We start from the raw sequence: 20,734 nt of genomic DNA, 5'->3' as shown, positions 1-20,734 counted from the left end.
CCGCTAGTTAATAGCGGAAAAAAAAAGCAACATGCCCTATCTTGCCGCGGATTCTGCAGCTCGAGACCCACTCCATTGTAGGCCCATTCATTCGGGCCTACATAGGAGTGGGATACCGCGATGGAATGCCGATGTTGCATCAGCATTCCGTCTCGCCGAGCGGGGCGGAATGTTCACATGTCCTCGCAACCTTTTCCTCTGCATGAACGTACCCTTAGGCAACTGAAAGATGCCTTAAAGGGGTAGTCCCATCTAATAAAGCAATGGTATATCGCTAGGGTGTGCCATTATTGTATAATAGGTGGTGGTCCAACATCTAAGGCTCCCAGCAATTCTGACAATGGAGGAGCTGGAGAGCTGATATTGCATCTCCCCTTCTTAGCTGTCCCTCCATAGCGGTATTCCTACACCCTGACCCCGTCACTTAGTTCCCTGTCCAGCAGATGGCCAGGGTATGCATGTCATAATGCTAGAAAGGTTGTATGAAGCACTGGCACTGGCTGTAATAGGAAGACACCACTGGCACAATGCACTGCAATATAGAAGTACTGCAGTATACTGTATAAGTGATCCAGCAATTGCATAGTCCCTAAGGGGATGAAAAGTGAAAAAACTGTGAAAAAAAAAGTTGAAAAATGTTTAAAGGGAACCTGTGCTATATGGGACACTAAACCACCCACAGGTCCTTATGGACTGCAGGCTTAGTGTCCCAAATAGCCAATTAAAAAAAACCCAAAAAACCTTGATACTTAGCTGGCTTCTGTACTCCAAGTACCTGCGCAGTCTTCACCAAAGTCACAGTAGTATATTTCAGCTTCAGTACGCATGCGCGAGACCTTAGGTACAGATGCAATGAAACTGAGGTCTACTTCCGCAGCTTCAGCTCAGGGGGTTTCTGGCCCCAATACATGAACCCGCACAGATCAGCTGTTTCGGTGCTCCGGTAGCTGCTGCAATCGACGAAAAGCGGAAGTAGCTCTGTTCCTATTCAAGTAATCGGATCGTAGATTCAGCCGCATCCATTGTATAGTGTTGGCGCTGAGGAACTACAGCTCCGCTCTGCCCCTGAAGGCTGCTGTCACAGCTGATCTGTGCGGGGTCCCGGTTTCTGAGCCCAGTATCCTGTTGATAGGTCATCAGTATGAAACATGCATTTGTAGCCAGGAAAAGCTTGTGCAAGTGCCGGGAACACCAGAGACATGTCCAATATAAAATAATATAAAATACAATTGCTGTTTTTGATCACTACACTTACCCAAATAATGACTTAGCAAAAAGTTGTGTGTACCCTAAAATGGTACCAATAAAGACTACTGCAAAAAAATACACCCTTGCATTTTAAGAATATGAGTAGTCACTACAGTCCTCAGCCGAGTATACATGTACAGTACTCAGCCCGTGCCCTCACGCAGGGGGGGCACATACTTATATTCTGCCATATAAAAGAGGGGTAAACCACGAGCCCTCCTCTGCTGCCCCTGAGATCAGGCCGCCCTCGAACACACAGAAAGACAACGTATAGCATCACCATACTGTATCTTCGTTGTAGCGCCCCCCGAGACATTGTTTGTTTACTTGCTCTCTATCCAGCGTGGGCAGATCCTTAGAGAGCCATGTGCACGCTCCCTGCAAGCGTGATGCCCAAGATCTTAAGAAAATGTATTAGGAAGTGCGGTCACGTAGGTATCTCACAAGACATAAGATGGAAAGTGATGTGAAGCTCTTCAAGGCACTGCTGGTCCTAAGAAGACTGGAGCTGGTGCGGAGCTGTCCATTCAGCACCACCTCTGTATAACATATGCTATATACTGTTACCTAGTTGGAATTACAACCCCCAGTACGCTTCAGACTGTAAGGGCATGGTGAGAGTTGTAGTTTTGCAACCGCTACAGGACTACAGGTTTTTAAAGACCTGGCTGATAACAGGGGACAATTGCATTAGCATGCACAGATGTCTATTCAATTCGGAGACCCCCAGTATCTGCCCAGAAGAGGTTCCAGGACAATCTCCGGATACCGGAAATTGCAGATAGTATCAAACTCTATTCCGCACAGTCTACAGAGCTGGAAGAAAATGGCTCTGTGCACTGTACAGGCCTGGTCACTGCATAGTGTACAGATTCATTTGCTTCTGTCTCCATACAGTGCTGAGAGAAGAGCTGATCGGTGTAGGGGCCAGCTTCAGAAGTGAAGGATCCAAACAATTCCGTCACTACATCTGCCTCACGCCATTTCCACTTCTACGGTACTATGCATACTGTATCCTTACATGAACTTTCTGTATCCTACAGGAACAGCCATGTCATGCTGACGTGTGCACTGTGCAAAATACCCAATTAGAAATGGCCGATCCCTAGTAGGGTCATCAATACCAAATCGGAGGGGGTCTGACTCTCGCCACCCATGTCTGAGGGGCCTATGGCGCTCGTTCAAGTGGTGCGGCCTCCTCCGTGTTCACTTGCACATCTTCTACTTAGTCACAGTCGTGCAGAATATTCACGTAAACAGAAAAAAATCTGCAACGCCGCGTCTATGTCGCCAATGAGCGAAGTAAACAATGGAGGGGCGGAATGTTCAATTATTAAACACAATATTCGCCGCCGCTCCCTGGATCATATACAAGATATATAGGACACGTCACGTCCGGTGCCATCATGGTTTAGGAGATTTTTTTGGGCTACTCCCTTGGATCCCCCATGAACATGCACAATCGAAGGGGCCAAAGAATAGGGGGATAAGCTTAAAAAGCAAACACTGGCGCCGCTTATCTCCTCTTCGACACGAAACCTAACCCAACGGCAAACTCCCAGGGACCCCATTAGATTGACAATCCCAAATACTGGGACCTATCTGACAACGGCGGCATCGACAACCGTCACTTTTTGCGTGACTCAAAGCAACTTTTTTTTCACCCAAGTGGCAAACTGCGCCATTCGTACCACGTGACGCCAGCCATCGCCAAGTCTAAACCCGCACCAATGGTAACACGTAAAAGTCGCCGCGTGCCGCAAGTAACCGGGCAGAGTGGACTAAGTGTCAGCTATAATGCAGAGACCATGACAGGAGCCCTGAGCAGCCATGCCAGGCAGCAGCCATAGCAGATACAGGCAGTGGGCACTGGGGGATGCCCAGTAAACACACACACCGTGCAGAGCGAGGAAGCAGCTACAGACAGCCCGCACACAGCACACCACCGCCGGCTCACACAGCAGCACACACCGGTGTTAGGGCCCCGGGCTGCCCCGCCCTGAGGCCGCCGCAGGGTCCCGGAACCCCCCTAATGACTTGTTAATGAGCCGATCAGCAGACGGTTATTGGCCTACTTACCATCTATCGCCATGATTCTTCCAGCACGGAGCGTACCAACTTCTCAGGTTATAGGGGGGGGAGGAGTGAGCTGGGGTGTGAGTGACAAGGAATGAACCACGCGCCGCTTGTGCTCGCGCTGCCTGCCCGGCAATGGGGACTGGGGAGATGTAACAGGAGGGAGAGACTGTCCTGTCACTGACTGGGGGTTTGTAGTCCTGTCACTGACTGGGAGGTTGTAGTCCTGTCACTGACTGGGGGGTTGTAGTCCTGTCACTGACTGGGGGGTTGTAGTCCTGTCACTGACTGGGGGTTGTAGTCCTGTCACTGACTGGGAGGTTGTAGTCCTGTCACTGACTGGGGGGTTGTAGTCCTGTCACTGACTGGGGGGTTGTAGTCCTGTCACTGACTGGGGGGTTGTAGTCCTGTCACTGACTGGGGGTTGTAGTCCTGTCACTGACTGGAGGTTGTAGTCCTGTCACTGACTGGGGGTTGTAGTCCTGTCACTGACTGGAGGTTGTAGTCCTGTCACTGACTGGGGGGTTGTAGTCCTGTCACTGACTGGGAGGTTGTAGTCCTGTCACTGACTGGGGGGTTGTAGTCCTGTCACTGATTGGAGGTTGTAGTCCTGTCACTAACTGGGGGGTTGTAGTCCTGTCACTGACTGGGGGGTTGTAGTCCTGTCACTGATTGGAGGTTGTAGTCCTGTCACTGACTGGGGGGTTGTTGTCCTGTCACTGACTGGGGGGTTGTAGTCCTGTCACTGACTGCAGGTTGTAGTCCTGTCACTGACTGGAGGTTGTAGTCCTGTCACTGATTGGAGGTTTGTAGTCCTGTCACTGACTGGAGGTTGTAGTCCTGTCACTGACTGGAGGTTGTAGTCCTGTCACTGACTGGGGGTTGTAGTCCTGTCACTGACTGGGAGTTGTAGTCCTGTCACTGACTGGGGGGTTGTAGTCCTGTCACTGACTGGGGGTTGTAGTCCTGTCACTGACTGGGGGTTGTAGTCCTGTCACTGACTGGGGGTTGTAGTCCTGTCACTGACTGGGGGTTGTAGTCCTGTCACTTGTCCCACCTGTCAGCAGTCACTAAAGAGACCAGACATGTTTTGTTAGTGTGTGCGTGTGAAAGTGTGTGTGGTCCATGTGTGTGTCTGTGCATGCATGTGATCCATGGGTATGTATGCGCGTGTGCATGCACAAGTGTGGTCCATGTATATGTATGCATGTATGTGCGCGTGTGATCCATGTGTCTATGCGTGCAGCAGTTATGTGTGCTCTGTTCATCCGTGTGTATATTGTGCATCCATCCAAGTGTATTTGCGTGCATGTGTGTGTGCGCATGTGGTATTTGTGGGGTGGTGTTTGTGTTGTGTGTGTCTAGAGTGGTCTGGTGTTTGTGTGGTGTGTTGTGGCATTTGTGTGGTGTTGTGCTAGTGGGTTGGTGTATGTGTGATGTTTATATGATGTTTGTGAAATGTTTGTGTGTTGTGTGTGGTGGTGCGGCCCCGTTAGCAGCGACTCTTTGGCGCTGTCACTATAATCAGTCCCTGTTTTCCCCTCAGTGCTTTCACATTTCCCCATTATATGTATAGGGCCTAACTTCGGGGGCCACAATCTCATGACGGGGGGACGCTAGCGAGATGTAACCTGCGCACTATTCTGCTCCTGTGGGTGGAGAGGGGGTGGCATGCCAAATTTCACCCAAATTGGACGAGAACTGTGGATTTGTATAGAGCGGACTACTACAGGATTTGCGTTTTATATATATAGATATATAGAGTTATATACGTCTATACAGAATATGAGAATAGCCCCCATTGACTGAGATTGAAAATAATGCTGCCTTGTTACCTGTGTTTAAAAAACACGTCGCTTTAGGCCCCACATTGCAGACACAGCTGTTTTTGAAGATTGTTGGTATGGCGGTAGGATGCTTCATTTTATCTATTAAACATTGTATTTGTATCCATTATTGTGTATTTATATAAAGTTTTGTGGTTTGTTTGTGATTTCCATCTTTCCATCATTAAAAAGTTGTCCAGGAATTGGAGGCCGGGTGAAGTGTGAGGCCTGGTTCACATCTGCGTTTGGTATTCTGTTCGGGAAGTCCGCTTGGGGACGCCAACAACACACTCATTATATGGTGTCCGAGCAAGCTGCTGAGATGCTGGAACAATCCCAGGCACAGTGCGATGAACAAGTTGAGTGGTAGGCGAGCTGCTGGAGCAGGTGGATCATTGATGCCAACAACACGCTCATTATATGGCATCCCAGCGAGCTTCTGAGATGCCGAACAGGCACGGCGCAAGAAACAAGTTCAGCGGCAGGCGAGCTTGAGAGCTGTCGACACGCCGGAGCAGGTGGATCATTGACGCCAACAACACGCTCATTATATGGCGTCCCAGCGAGCTTCTGAGATGCCAGAACAGGCAACAAGTTCAGCGGCAGGACAGCTGCCAAAACGTCGGAGCAGGTGAACCATCCACGGCAGCAATTTGCTGAATATAGGCGGATCATCGACGTCAACAACACGCAGACGAAGTTGTGGGCAGAGGCTAGTGAGAAAATAAAAACAAACTCACCTAATCCTGGAACTCCATCACTGACAGTCATGACACAAGATGGAACAGACACCGGCAGTGGACAACGGAGCTCCAGGGACAAGTCAGTATATCATTTATTTATTTTTGCTAAAAAAGAAGGAAACGAACATTCATTGCACCTAATCCGGAGCAGAGTATGCAGCTGGGGAGAGGGAATATATATATCACCCAGAGAGGGTCATGGCCTGGTCACCACCTGCAGACCAGGCCATGAACTGTAAGCAGCACTAACAAGGGGTTAACCCTTGTAGTGCTGCAGAGCTGGGCACCTGCAAGACTCAGAAATCCTAGTCATGCCGGGCCTGTGCCCACTTCTTTTAGCTACGGCCCTCACTTTACCTTTGCCACTTCCTGAAAATGAGGCATGACTAGAGCCATGTCATGTGCAGATTTATCATCCTATCATCAATGTGACTGTGGGATCTGCATTGTCTGTATTGTGTGCTGCCATAGGGTGTCTGCATGAGGAACATATTCTCTGCTAGAAGTTTTGTTTCAACCCCTCTCACACCTGGACTGGTTGCTCGACTATACCAGTGGGCTATTTGTATTTTGCATTATTTCCACCACCATTATCTGCAACCTACCCACTTCCTACCCTAAAAAACATTCCTTGCAAAAGCACCATCGATTTGCAAATTCAAGTCTCAGAGTCATGGAGGTTTCAGTCTCCTTAATATCTATGGCCTGTGAACTTGCAGGTGCTCTGCACTTATGTCCTTAGGCTTTGTGACAATCTGTACACGTGCATTGTGTTCATCTCTGCTGGATCTCTAACCTGCAGACCTTTGTGTATCCCCTAGGATATGTGAGCAGGTGCTTCGCCCCCATCTGTTCTTGTTACACCTCTGGTGGTGCTTGCTAATGACCCTGGTGTTAGGATATATGGGCAATGTCTGGTTATATTTACACCTGCTCGCTTCCCAGGCTTTTTTTTCTTGCTAAGATGATCAATGGTAAACCTATCCCCGGGGTCCAGCACTCCTGACCCTGTCATTAGCCATGTGGCAATAAATAGCCGCTTTGTAGATCATTCTGTCTTTATTTTTTCTGTGTCCTAAAGCCAAGACCACTTCTTACAGCAACAGAGCAGCGTTCCTGTTCACACAAGGCATGCAACTAGCTCGCACAGACCCTGCCGCCAGTGTGCCATGGATGTTACGAAACAGCTGTTCAGCAGGGTTGCCAGGAGTGAGACCCCTGCTGATCTGATGTTGATGACCTCTCCTAAGCATAGATCATGAATAGTATACTGCTGGGAAAAGTCCTTTAACAAAAGGAGGGGCTCCAACACTAAAAAACTTGTACAAAAACTGGTTTTATGTTGGTAAAATTATAGATATATATTTATATACACAGCCCATTCCTATTAATGTGAGCACCGTCTACTTTTGACATCAACGTTGAATAACCAATGGCAGAAGACACGTGCCATCAGCCATCGGGGTGCACTCATCAATGTGGAAGGCACGATGGATCAACACAAGTATGCATCTATCCTTGCGGACCATGTTCACCCCTACATGCGAATTGTTTTTCCTCAGGATGATGGCATCTACCAGACAATGCGACGTGTCATAAAGCTCGCAGTGTACGTGCGTGGTTCGAGGAGCACCAGGATGAGTTTACCGGACTCCCTTGGCCAGCAAATTCCCCGGACTTGAACCCAATTGAGAATCTGTGGGACCACCTCGATCGGGTTGTTACGCCATGGATGCTCAACTGCATCACCTAGCGCAGCTGGCCACGGCACTGGAGTCAGCATGGCTCAACATCCCAGTGACATCATCACAACATCCCCTCTCTTCCTGCACGTCTCGCAGCGGTCCGCTCTGCCAAAGGGGGTTATTCTGGATTTTGACAGGTGGTCACATTAATGTGACTGGACTGTGTGGCACCATCATATTCTGCAGCTTTGTCAACACTGTCCCATATAGGGCTCACAATCTAAATTCCTATCAGTATGTCTTTGGGGTATGGGATTAGACATGGGGAGAACATACAAATTCGTTGCTGATGATGTCCTTGGCTGAATTTGCAAGCAATGCAAGGCAACACTGCTAACCACTGAGCCACTGGGCTGCCCATATGGCATTGCCACTTATATAACAACCTGAAAGAGAAATTTAATATATTATTTAATGCTGAAAACTACCAATAGCTTTTTTCCATCCACCTCTCCCCAAAAAATGGATAGCATTTTGGGGTCCAATGTACCCCTAAATAGCACCATTAAAAAAACATATCTTGTCCAACAAAAAAAGCCGTCATATGTTATAAAAAATAAAGAGTTACTGGCGTCCGGATTTTATCGTATATTTTCAGTTTTCTTTTCCTCTTTAGCTGGCGCACTTTGTTAAAGCCACAATTCTTATGAGAGCGTATTGTGTGCTGTGTGCGACGTGTCGCGCTCTCTTTATATATCTGCACTATTGATCAGATTTTATAGACAAGGACAGATTTATTCACACAAGGACATTGCGCCGTGTTGACTACATGTGATAAGAGGTGGCACGCCATTGATGTGTCATCTGAGTTTTAATCTCGTGTAGCCGGCACACAATGCATGCTATCTGTAATGGGATTAATAAAATACGCGGTCAGCGCTATCCCACCCATTACTCAATGGGTCTTTTGTCTATCTTGAATAAATCGAATTACCAAGTGCTACACAATAAGATGGGGAGCCATTGAGGGCAGAAGGGTACAAGGCCCCATGTCCTCTTTCTAGATGAAAGGAGAACTTAAAGGGAATTTGTTGCCCAGAAATTATTATTACTTAAAGGCGTTATCCAGGCTGGGGGGCCGGTGTCTCTCCCTGTGGTCCGGTCCTGCTGCTCCTGTGGGCTTGTTCTGGCGGATGTTCTCGCCACACATGACCACTGTCCTTAAAGAGGACCTTTCATGGTCTGGGGCACAGGCAGTTCTATATACTGATGGAAAGCTGACAGTGCACTGAATTCAGCGCACTTTTGGCTTTCCATATCTGTGCCCCGGGTGAAGAGCTAGCAGTGCCGGTACCGTAACTCTTTACAGTCAGAAGGGCATTGCTCACAGTCAGTCAGGTACGTCCTTCTGCTCAGCAGCGCCTATTGCGCTGTACAGTGTGAGCAGTGAGGAACGCCCCCTCCCCTCTTGATAATACTCGTCTATGGACCAGCACTGTGAGCAGAGGGAGGGGGCGTTCCTCCCCGCTCATACTGTACAGCGCGATAGGCGCTGCTGTGGAGAAGGATGTACCTGACTGACTGTCAGGACCACCCTTCTGATGGTGAAGAGCTACGGTACCGGGACCGATAGCTCTTTAACCGGGGTACAGATTGGGAAAGCCGACAGTGCACTGAATTCAGCGCACTGTCAGCTTTCCAGCGGTATATAGAACTGTGCCTGTGCCCAAACCATGTCCAGAGGACGCAGATCTGAGTTGAGCACATAACGCGGCTGAAGCGAGGAGCTGACACCCGGCTCAGCCGCATATGTGTCAGCGAGAGAGGCGGCATCGGCGAAGTGAGGAGCTGACACAGGTCAGCTCCTCGCTTCAGCCGCATACATGTCAGCATCAGCAAGAGAGGCGGCAGCGGCGAAGCGAGAAGCTGACACAGGTCAGCTTCTCGCTTCAGCCGCATATGTGTCAGTGAGAGAGACGCGCAGAGAGCGGCGAGGGAGCGGAGGAGAAGGTAAGTTTAATGTGGAGGTGGAACGTGAATCTGGGGGCAGATGAAAGAGAGGACGGCATGACACTGTGGGGACATGAATCTGGGGGCAGATGAAAGAGAGGACAGAATGACACTGGGGCAGATGAAGGAGGGGACGGCATGACACTGTGGGGACATGAATCTGGGGGCAGAGATGGAGAGGACATGAATCTGGGGGCAGAGATGTGGGGACATGAATCTGGGGGCAGAGATGGAGAGGACATGAATCTGGGGGCAGAGATGTGGGGACATGAATCTGGGGGCAGAGATGGAGAGGACATGAATCTGGGGGCAGAGATGGAGGGGGGACATGAATCTGGGAGCAGAGATGGAGGGGGGACATGAATCTGGGGGGACATGAATCTGGGGGCAGAGATGGAGGGGACATGAATCTGGGGGCAGAGATGGAGGGGGGACATGAATCTGGGGGGACATGAATCTGGGGGCAGAGATGGAGGGGACATGAAACTGGGGGCAGAGATGTGGGGACATGAATCTAGGGGCAGAGATGGAAGGGGGACATGAAGCTGGGGGCAGATGAAGGGTGTATATGAAACTGGGGGAGAGATAGAGGAGGGACATATAATTTACGGGTGACTGTAGGAGGATTATACTGTGTGCGGGCACATGAAAAATTAACGAGTGGGCGGAGTCAACACAAAAGTGGGCGGGGCTAAATTTGCTGCGGCGCGCTAAGCGCGCCACACATTTTATCCCTCTTTTAGTTCTTCAAAAGTTGGGAGGTATGGAGATGGGGGGACATGAATCTGGGGGCAGAGATGGAGGGACATGAATCTGTGGGCAGAAATGTGGGGACATGAATCTGGGGGCAGAGATGGAGGGGACATGAATCTGGGGGCAGATGAAGGGTGTATATGAAGTTAGGGGAGAGACGGAGGGGGACATATAATTTACGGGTGACTGTAGGAGGATTATACAGTGTGCGGGCAAATGGAAAATTAATGAGTGGGCGGAGTCAACATAACAGTGGGTGGGGCTAAATTTCCCGCGGCGCGCAAAGCAAAAATGGCAGGGGGGGGCCCAGACACTTAGGCTGTATGGGGCCCCAAAATTCCTGATGGCGGCCCTGGTGACATATGCCAGTGATGTCCAAGTTCCTGATGACCAGCACACACAAACATTACTGTCCCCAACTAATCCCACCCTATCTCATCCATATACTGTATTTCAGTTGTACACATGAGGATGCCAGAACAGTTTAGCTCCTAGTGTGCTAGTTTCAGTGAAGATGTTTCTCTGTATGCTGTTTACTTTGTTTTGATCCCGGCTTTTACTTGACTTCCTCTCAGTCTGCTGTTCTTCACTCTGCTGCGTATCCGTGTCTGACATGGATCTGTTCCTGAGCACTGTACCTGTGCTACCTGCCCTGACCTGCTGCCTGTATCTCTGACTCTATATGAACTCTGCCAGCCCTGACCTCAGACCATTCCTGACTACTCTGCTACCTGATCCCTCGGTGTTATGCACCGGTGTCTCTCAACCTGTCTGGGTGGGCCATCACCTACACTGGGTTACCACCTAAAATGAACAACATGGTGGTTCCCTGCAGCAGAATCAAGTTTCTTTCATGGGGTTAAAGGGTGAAAATCAGGGAGCCACTTAGACAACGCCCTCAGGAGTGGCCCAAGCCCAAGCTGGTAACGTGGCAAAGAGGGTCCACTCTGGCTGTTTGTTATAAAATGGTAACACTGACTTAGAAACGTATTCAGAAATTTTCAGGAAGAGTAGTAAAGGAACAGCACAAGTTATAGAAAAAGATGTCTCCATGCAGAACTTTTCTCTCTCAACGATATTCGGCGGTTTCTGCAGCGGAGTCTCCAAGAAATGTGAACCTAGCCTAAATCATCAATTACTTCTATAGCTTCTGGAGGAGGAGCTACAGAGAGATAGGAGAACAGGATTTCATCTTGACTGTAGGTCGTGCAAGGCAGGCATTATACCAGTTACTTTCCATATCTCTTGAGCTCAAGGAAAAATGACAATGAGCCTGCAGAGAGGAAATCTGGCAATAAAAATGCAGGATACTAGTCATAAAATCAACTGAAATATTGCTCTTCCTCATGCTCACACATATTTCATTCCAAGAAGCCACCTTAAACCCAGTTACTGTAATCCAGTTCATCTAAAGCAGACTTCCAAATAGAAAACAACTTTTCATAAATGAATAGTACAGATGAATATAAGATTTTTCTAAATATATCTTTGTAAAGAAAAATGCTTCTTTCTCCACTTATCAGACTGCTTTCCTTTCCTTCCCTTTGCTCTGTCTGTTATCATTAATAGAACACATATCCAGAGAGGAGATACACAGGTCTATGGAGAAGGGAGGGGGAAGGAGAGCAACCTGATTAATGGAGAAAGAAGCATTTTTCTTTAGAAGATTTATTGAAAGTTTCTTTTTCATTTATGAAAAGTTGCTTTGTAAGTGGAGGTACACTTTCAATATGAAGACAAATTTTTATTTTAGGGTGCCTTGATAATTGCAGTGCAAGTCACTGCACTATAGTTGCTGTTTGCTTATACCATCGATTGCTCCATTATTTTGCAGCATTTCATGCCTTACAGTCATTGCATGTCTACATAGCTGTTCTGATAATGAAATGTAGTCTCCATTTGTTTGGCATCTTTCCCTGGCTGTAAATCTAGTAATAGAGGATGTAAATGTGAGAGGCTTGTACATACACCTGACAACCCTTCATCTTCTCATGTCTAGTGCTTTATTATGACATATGTTTATGTAAAATCGTAGTACCATACTTATCAAGTGATAGCAAAGAATGGGACAAAACTGCAATACCCAGACCAGTCACTATGGAAAGTGCAGAATAATCTGCAACCCAGTGTAAGCATTGAGAAGGTGCAGCTCTTGTGCAAGCACTGCACCTATTTGTATTTTGCTAAATATTGCAAATTTGAGCACAAAATTTTGCATAAACTTAAAGAAGTTTTCTACTTAAGAAAACCCATATCAGGGAATTCAGGATTAATAGATCTTGTGCAGTCATTACAAAGAGCATCTCTCACACGGGTGGACCTGTCCTGTCCTGCAGTTCACAGACAATGGAAGTTGTGCAATGCTTCATTTGACCGTGGGGGCGCTGCATGGAAACTGAACACTTTTACTGCCAGGTATCCCTACATGTTACAGCCAGTGTGGGGAACACTTTATGGTCAACCAGAGATATAACATAAAGTTTGTGGACCCTAATGCAAAAGTTCAGCATGGGCAGCCAGCCAAGGCCAAGCCAAGGCCGACCAACAGTGTGCAGGGTAGTTAGAACAAGGCCACACTATTAATCCTTCTCAGCTTGTTGTATGTCATCCCTGCCATGACTCAAAGGCATGGCAAGCAGGAATATTACTAGTGAGCCACAGGTTCTCCTGTTCTCTATGGGAGGATTTCCCTAAAAGCAAAATTTCAGAATACCTGGTGACAGGGCCAGAGTCAGCATCTAGTAAGGTCAGGCCAAGGAACAAGGCCAGAGTCAACATCTAGTAAGGTCAGGGCAAGGGACAGGGCCAGAGTCAGCATCTAGTAAGGTCAGGCCAAGGGACAGGGCCAGAGTCAGCATCTAGTAAGGTCAGGTCAAGGGACAGGGCCAGAGTCCGCATCTAGTAAGGTCAGGGCAAAGGACAGGGCCAGAGTCAGCATCTAGTAAGGTCAGGTCAAGGGACAGGGCCAGAGTCAGCATCTAGTAAGGTCAGGTCAAGGGACAGGGCCAGAGTCAGCATCTAGTAAGGTCAGGTCAAGGGACAGGGCCAGAGTCAGCATCTAGTAAGGTCAGGGCAAAGGACAGGGCCAGAGTCAGCATCTAGTAAGGTCAGGTCAAGGGACAAGGCCAGAGTCAGCATCTAGTAAGATCAAGCAATGGGAGGAAAGGGGACCCACTACTGCTCCGCATATTGGTGAAGGAGATGCTGCCATGTTCTTCTTTCCTTTGCTTAGTACAATGGAAGAGGTGCCCTGCAGAGACGTCACTTGAAGCTGCTGGTCCCCAATCTGAAATCTGTATTCTTGCTTAAATTACACCATTTAGAAAGTGGTATATTTTATGTGTCATGAGGCCCTTTGTCGCCCCCTCAGGATCTGGGGCCTGGTAGCAATTGTTACTGCTGCCCTCCCTATAGCTACGCCCCGGTGCCCAGTGTTCTGACTGTGTCCAAGTGACGATTCGCTATATATCATTCATTTTCCGCCTGCTGGAACTGAACGACTTGGGAAATAGAAACATTACCACTGTTGTCTATGGGAGGATTTTCTTTGCCTATACACCTTGTTGCATGGTTTACAGGCAGAATGTACTACTACTTCTTATAGGTAGGTCACTATATACCAGCACAGTACTAAAGATTCTTATTTAGTAACGTTTCCACAAAATGATAGATAAACGGAACCATATTATTTTATTTGGACACTATGAAGTCATTCCATGTTGCAGATTTCACTTTCGATCCTAGTAACAATATACGACTATTAGACTTTATATGCAAGGTCCAATGTAACCTCTAAGAGACCTGATGGATGATACGGCTACAGTGAAGCTACATAAATTAGCAGAGTATCCGGCTGTGAAAGTATCAGCAGCTGTGTGAACCAGGGTGTGAACGGTGATGTAAGAACATCAATGGTGTGACTGGAAAGAGCTGAAACATAATGTGCTCAACACCTTTTTTTCGCCAGTAACCTGGTGGGGGGCATGACATCTCTTTCCTATAACATAATACCTCTCAGGGGCTTCACGGAGGGGAGTCACCAGAAAAGGAACAGAAAATTACCTTTTTAAAAAAAAAATTAAAAAAACAAGCTGTAATGTTAAACATAGTTTTTAAGACGTTTTGATACGTTTTAATTTTACATATCACTATCTATATACTTTTTTTTTTTTTTAAGTAGAATGTCCTGCAATTTTCTCTCTGACCACTAAGTTTAATAATGGGCTGACAAATGCCAGTTCTGTAGGGATGTTCATTGCAACAGCATTATAATAAAATACAACATTGCTATAGATAACACCACTGACCCTACGGACAACAGAGGATGTCTATCATGGGGCGTTACAGGTGATGTATGTGGGTGATGTCCCGGTTCCTTTCCATAGACTGCTGATTGGCCTCAGCGGTTACATGCGGCGAGGACTTCCAGCAGAACAAGACCCCGGGAGCAACAGGACCATGGTGAGAGACACCAGCGCATTGGGGACAGGTAAGTATGGGTTGTTTTATTTCCCCGGCCTCCTTACCAAAAATGGTTAATCCTGGACAACCCCTTTAATGGGATTCTACCATTAAAATGTTTTTTTTTTCTCCCTAACACGTAGGACTAGCCTTACGAAAGGCTATTCCTCTCCTACTTTTAGATGTCTTCTATGCGCCGCCGTTCGGTAGAAATCCCGGTTTTCTTCAGTATGCAAATGAGGTCTCTCACAGCACTGGGGGCGTCCCCAGTGCTGCGAGAGAACTCTGTAGCGCCGCCTCCATCTTCTCCAGGAACAGCCTCGCCCTGTGTCTTCTTCTGGAGCTGGGTTTCAATCTTCTAGGCCTCAGGCAGGGCCGACTGCGCATGCCAGTAGCCGCCAGTGTTAGGTGGAGAACACTTAACACTGGTGGCTCATGGGCCCTGGTCGAAAAGCTCAGCATGGGAATCATTTGCTTCCCTGCACATTTTAGCAGCATTTACATGTCCCTTTCCTTCTCTATCTGAGCCCAGACTACCATGAAGACTTGTTCATGTGTCTGTGCACACCACAAGCTTCCCATCACTACCACGCCCCATCAGTGCACCCCACATAGTACATTTTATGCCACAGAATCCCTTTTTCTACATGCTGCTGACCAATTCTTACTTTGTTATTAAAGGGTTATTTTCTCCATTCTGACAGTGGAAGGCTGAGCATCCTAAATCTTTTCACTCCAGTGCACCAGAGGGCAGGGGTCATATCTTTACAATTTATAGACTGACAATCATCAAGGGAAATCAGAAAGAAGATCAAAGAAGTTTATCCAATCTATATACCACATACTATCCTATAATCCCCCACCTTTGCATTCCTCGGTCACAGACACATCACATGACCATCTTTTTTTGGCATGTATTATGGTGCCTATATGACGGCCTGATTACGCCCTTTCAGATTCCATCTTATTTTTACACATTACCAACAACAGACTACTTTTCGGTCATAGCAGTCGTCTTATCCTAGTCAATGTGAATTTGATTAAATCCTCATTTCCTATACAAGACCTGATGCATGTGGATGGCTGCTGAATAAATAAATTCCCCATCTCCTCCGCTCCGCCACCATTCCCTACTCTCAAAAATGACTTCTTTTTTTTCCCCCCGACTTTGTGAACAAATCAGCTCATGCATTTAAAGTCATTCTTTCCATAATAATCCCCTAATAATCCCGGGCCTAAATTACCAGCCATTGTGACTCTGCTCGGTGAAATAATACATTTTTCATTCTTTTTCACAATCAAGCTTTTTTTTTTTCTATGAAATATTTTTTTTGTACCAATCTCTTGTCAGGCGGTGAAATGCAGCTGGTAAGGCGTCATGTAAAAAAAAATCTCTCGCCTCGGTGTTAGACCTTTCAAAATTATTTGCAAATGCTATTGCAGTCAGCTTTGTCATACACATAGTAGGGATCATTTAGATTTTTTGGATTTTTTTTGTCTTCACTTTATCATGTTGGAAGGTTAGAGGGGTTTTCCAAGATTGATACCTATCGGTGTCAATTGAGGTACCCTCGATCACTAGACTAATGGTCTGGGTTGAGTTACCACTCCATGCAAAGTCTATGGGACAAGTAATCCGGGGACACATTATCCCTTTCTAGTGATCAGAGCTGAGGGGACCCCAACAATCCCGATATTGTGTAACCACTCCTTGCTCCCCGAGTCGTTCCACCTCCGCCACCTCTCTTGTGTTCACAGTTACTTGTACTAGGGTTGGCAGACTATGTCTACCCAATAGAACACAGGGTCGGGTGCTGGAACCGGACCGGAACCCTGAAATTCGAGCCTCTTAACACTGGAGGAAGGAATTGTTTGCAAACTCCTTGGAGAATCCCTTTATTAATGATCTTATCAAAGGGATTTTAGGATTTAGGAGAATTAGTCATTTCTAGAGATGAGCGAGTAGTATTCTATCGAGTAGGTATTCGATGGAATACTACGGTATTCGAAATACTCATACTCGATCGAGTACCACTCACTATTCGAATGTAAAAGTTCAATGCAAAACCAGCATTGATTGGCCGAATGCTATACAGTCAGCCAATCAACGCTGGTTCTTCTCCTACCTTTAGAAGTCTTCTCCGTGCAGCTTCCCCGCGGCGTCTTCTGGCTCTTCATTCACTCTGCCAGGCATCGGGCCTGGGCAGAGCCGACTGCGCATGTCTGCTTGTAGTGCGGGCATGCGCAGTCGGCTCTGCCCAGGCCTGATGCTTGGCAGAGTGAATGAAGAGCCGGAAGACGCCGCGGGCACGCTGCACGGAGAAGACTTCTCGGAGGATCCAGCCCGACCCTCACTCGTGGACTTGGTAAGTATAATTTGATCGAATGTTGCCTACCCCTGAAACGAGCATTTTTCCCCCATAGAGTATAATAGGGTACGATATTCGATTCGAGTAGTCGAATATTGAGGGGCTACTCGAAACTAATATCGAACATTTTACTGTTCACTCATCTCTGGTCATTTCTTCTAGGAACATCTCCACCATTGTCCATGCATCTTGGGTGGTTGGGCATGTGCTTTTCTCTTTGCCTTCCATTAGTTCTTCTCGGTACTTGCAGACAGATTTTGGCAGAACTGGGCAGGGAGGTTGTTCCCGCCGCCATCTTGGAGAACCAAGCCCAGATCTTCTGTGGATGTTGCTTGCTCCAATCCGTCTGTCTCCCCATGTCATCCCAGACAGACTGGATGATGATGAGATCAGGGCTATATCTGTGGGGGCCATATCATCACTTCCAGGACTCTCCTCCAAAGGGTAAAGGTCACACCAAATATTGAATAGTAGGATACTCAGGGGAGGGTCATTAGAAGCTCTAGATACACCCACGAGGTTCACACTATTAAAGTTATTCTTCTATACCCCCCAAACCAGTACACTGAGAAGGATGTTTGCAAAGCCATATTACATTGCATGGAGGAACTTGCTAATTTCAGATTGCACTGCACAGGGTCTCACACCCTCCTAGTCAGGGGTAACGTCACGCACCGTGTGGCCATGAATGTAAAATGTTCAAGACCATCAATTAAAAACCATTCAATGCACCTTTTTATTTCTTTATGTCTTAGTTATTCTTCTATTGAAAAGACCTGGAGGTAAAAGAGATATAGATCAAGTATTTCGCATTCAGATACAATACAATTGCTAACATTGGGAAACAATGTGCGAATCCTGCAGCGATCGGTGACTGTTGTAACAATTGTATGTTGTGTTCCAAGGATTGTTGTACTGTTGTATTCACACAATGAAAACTGACAGCAGAAAAATAGGAGCAATTATTAGATTTTCTCTGCCCATTGCCATGCCGGTTTTGTTTGACTTTTATATTGTTTTATGTTAGAATTGTTTGCTTTGCTTTGTTTATTGGAAACATCAAATATTCTTGTTTTCTTTTATTTGTATAGTCTATCCAGCGCTCATTCAGAATCCTATAGGGTTGTCAGATCCAGAGTAGTCACCATACATACCTCCCCGGGCTCCTGAAAGGTCGACTGATGTCAGCTGCGGATCCTCTCCCCTTAGCCAAGTATCAATGGCCGCCCAGCCAATCAGGAGCTCCATCTCTTCAGCCCTTCTGATTGGTTGTTTGAAATAAATCGCTGTGCCCATCTGTATGATTTACCCGCCAATTTCTGGAATTTTGACCCTTGCCTGCCTTCGACCTTCCTCTCCTGACTCCTTTCATCTGCTGATTTTGGAACTTGTAGTGCTTCTCCTGTTTCTATCCTGGCTGTCGCCAACTCCATTATGTGTTTTTTCCCACTGGCTCTGTGTGGTATTTCTGGATACTCAGCTCTATCTGATCTGCTGGTGGATTATCACATTGAAGGGGTTAAAAGATGACAACCTGTAATCCCTTAGGCTCCATTCATACAAATACTCATTACAGTTAGTGGTGACTATAGACAATAGAACGGGTTGTGGGATACAAATACAGACACATTCTAAATTTCTCTATGACTCAATTTTACCCCTGCTGCGCACGTCATCCCTAATCTACAATATTGTGTTGTGACATCACTAGATTATTCCTGTACTGGTGCTGTGATGTCACAGTGTACATGGAGACCTATGTGTGTGTATTATCTCTGTATTGTGACATCACTGTGTGTATTATCCCTGTACTGTGACATCACTGTGTGTATTATCTCTGTACTGTGACATCACTGTGTGTGTTATCCTGTACTGTGACATCACTGTGTGTATTATCCTGTACTGTGACATCACTGTGTGTATTATCCTGTACTGTGACATCACTGTGTGTATTATCTCTGTACTGTGACATCACTGTGTGTATTATCTCTGTACTGTGACATCACTGTGTGTATTATCCCTGTACTGTGACATCACTGTGTGTATTATCCTGTACTGTGACATCACTGTGTGTATTATCCTGTACTGTGACATCACTGTGTGTATTATCCTGTACTGTGACATCACTGTGTGTATTATCCCTGTACTGTTTCATCACTGTGTGTATTATCCCTGTACTGTGACATCACTGTGTGTATTACTGTGTATATTATCTCTGTACTTTGACATCACTGAGTGTATTATCTCTGTACTGTGACATAACTGTGTGTATTATCTCTGTACTGTGACATCACTGTGTGTATTATCTCTGTACTGTGACATCACTGTGTGTATTATCTCTGTACTGTGACATCACTATGTGTATTATCTCTGTACTGTGACATCACTGTGTGTATTATCTCTGTACTGTGACATCACTGTGTGTATTATCCCTGTACTGTGACATCACGTGAGTTAGCGACTTTAAGAAAAAACATTTTTTTGCAAAGTTTTGCAATTTTGTTAAGGGGCTAAAACAGGGGTAGGGAACGTCCGGCTCTCCAGCTGTTGCAAAACTACAACTCCCAGCATGCATACTTGCTCTGCTGTTCTTGGAACTCCCATGGAAGTGAATGGAGCATGCTGGGAGTTGTAGTTTCACAGCAGCTGGCGAGCCAAAGGTTCCCTACCCCTGGGCTAAAATATAAACAAAAACTGCATAAATTTGGTGTCTTTGGAATTGTACTGATACATAGAATACAGGCGACAGGTCATTTTGGCTGGCAGAGTGAACGCCGTAAAAGCGAAGCCCGTAACAAAGTTGCACAAACGCGTTTTTTCTCCATTTTGAATTTTCCGATTTTCCCAGTACATTGGACAGAATAATAAATCACATCATTATGAATTTGTACAATTTGTCCTGCAAACGTTAAACCCTATGAATGGAAAAGTAAAAAAAAGTTATGGGGTTTAGATGGCGGGGAGTCAAAAAGGAAAGTGAAGGGGTTAACTTTTAATTGTCTATAAACTTCTATCTGGTGACATTTATGAGAAAAACCCCTTTAAGGGATGTCGCCTTAATAAAACCTATGTAGCATCTACCAAATCACACCACGCACTTGTAATGAGATGGCTTACCCGGGAGGCTATTCTATCTGCCACGGACAATTAGGTCATTTTTCATGAGCCGCAGGTAATCTTGTTTAGTCCATGGTCTTAGGTAAGGTGACCTGTTACGTACAGTACTCTGAGCTGAGCGGAGGTCGATGCTTCAAAGCTGAAATGTGATCATAGGTAAGCCGGTGAGCCGGCCGGGTGGGAAGACAGAGGCTGTTTGATGAAATTACTCTTCAACAAAAGCTACCGGGCAATTGTTCACCTGCCCTCGGATTAACCCAGGGACATTATGAAATGCAATACATCTGTCTGTGCCAGCGTCCTCGGGGAATATACTGGGGGCAAACACTCAATAGCAAAACTCATATGACAACGGGTTCCTAAAACTCATGTGTGAATAAGTTATTCCAAGCAGCATGTATAGGACACTTCTAGAGTAAAAACATATTCACACAAGGATTTAGGTG

The 20,734-nt window shown here is 46.5% G+C and overlaps 1 protein-coding gene across 2 annotated transcripts in view; it reads right to left on the bottom strand.

Moving 5' to 3' along the window:
• The window catches only part of SYT14 (synaptotagmin 14), a 135,433-nt gene extending 132,047 nt beyond the window's left edge, over nucleotides 1-3,386 (bottom strand). For both annotated transcript variants that reach the window (XM_075267126.1, XM_075267127.1), the window contains exon 1: nucleotides 3,328-3,386. In XM_075267126.1, the coding sequence (XP_075123227.1) occupies nucleotides 3,328-3,340 (13 nt within the window). In that variant the 5' untranslated portion in view covers nucleotides 3,341-3,386. The remainder of the gene's footprint in view (nucleotides 1-3,327) is intronic.
• Nucleotides 3,387-20,734: the final 17,348 nt, after the last annotated feature.

Source organism: Leptodactylus fuscus, chromosome 3 (assembly GCF_031893055.1).
Source record: "Leptodactylus fuscus isolate aLepFus1 chromosome 3, aLepFus1.hap2, whole genome shotgun sequence".
Lineage (NCBI taxonomy): Eukaryota > Metazoa > Chordata > Amphibia > Anura > Leptodactylidae > Leptodactylus > Leptodactylus fuscus.
The sequence above is the reverse complement of the archived record's forward strand: the minus strand, read 5'-3'. Positions and strand labels throughout refer to the sequence as shown.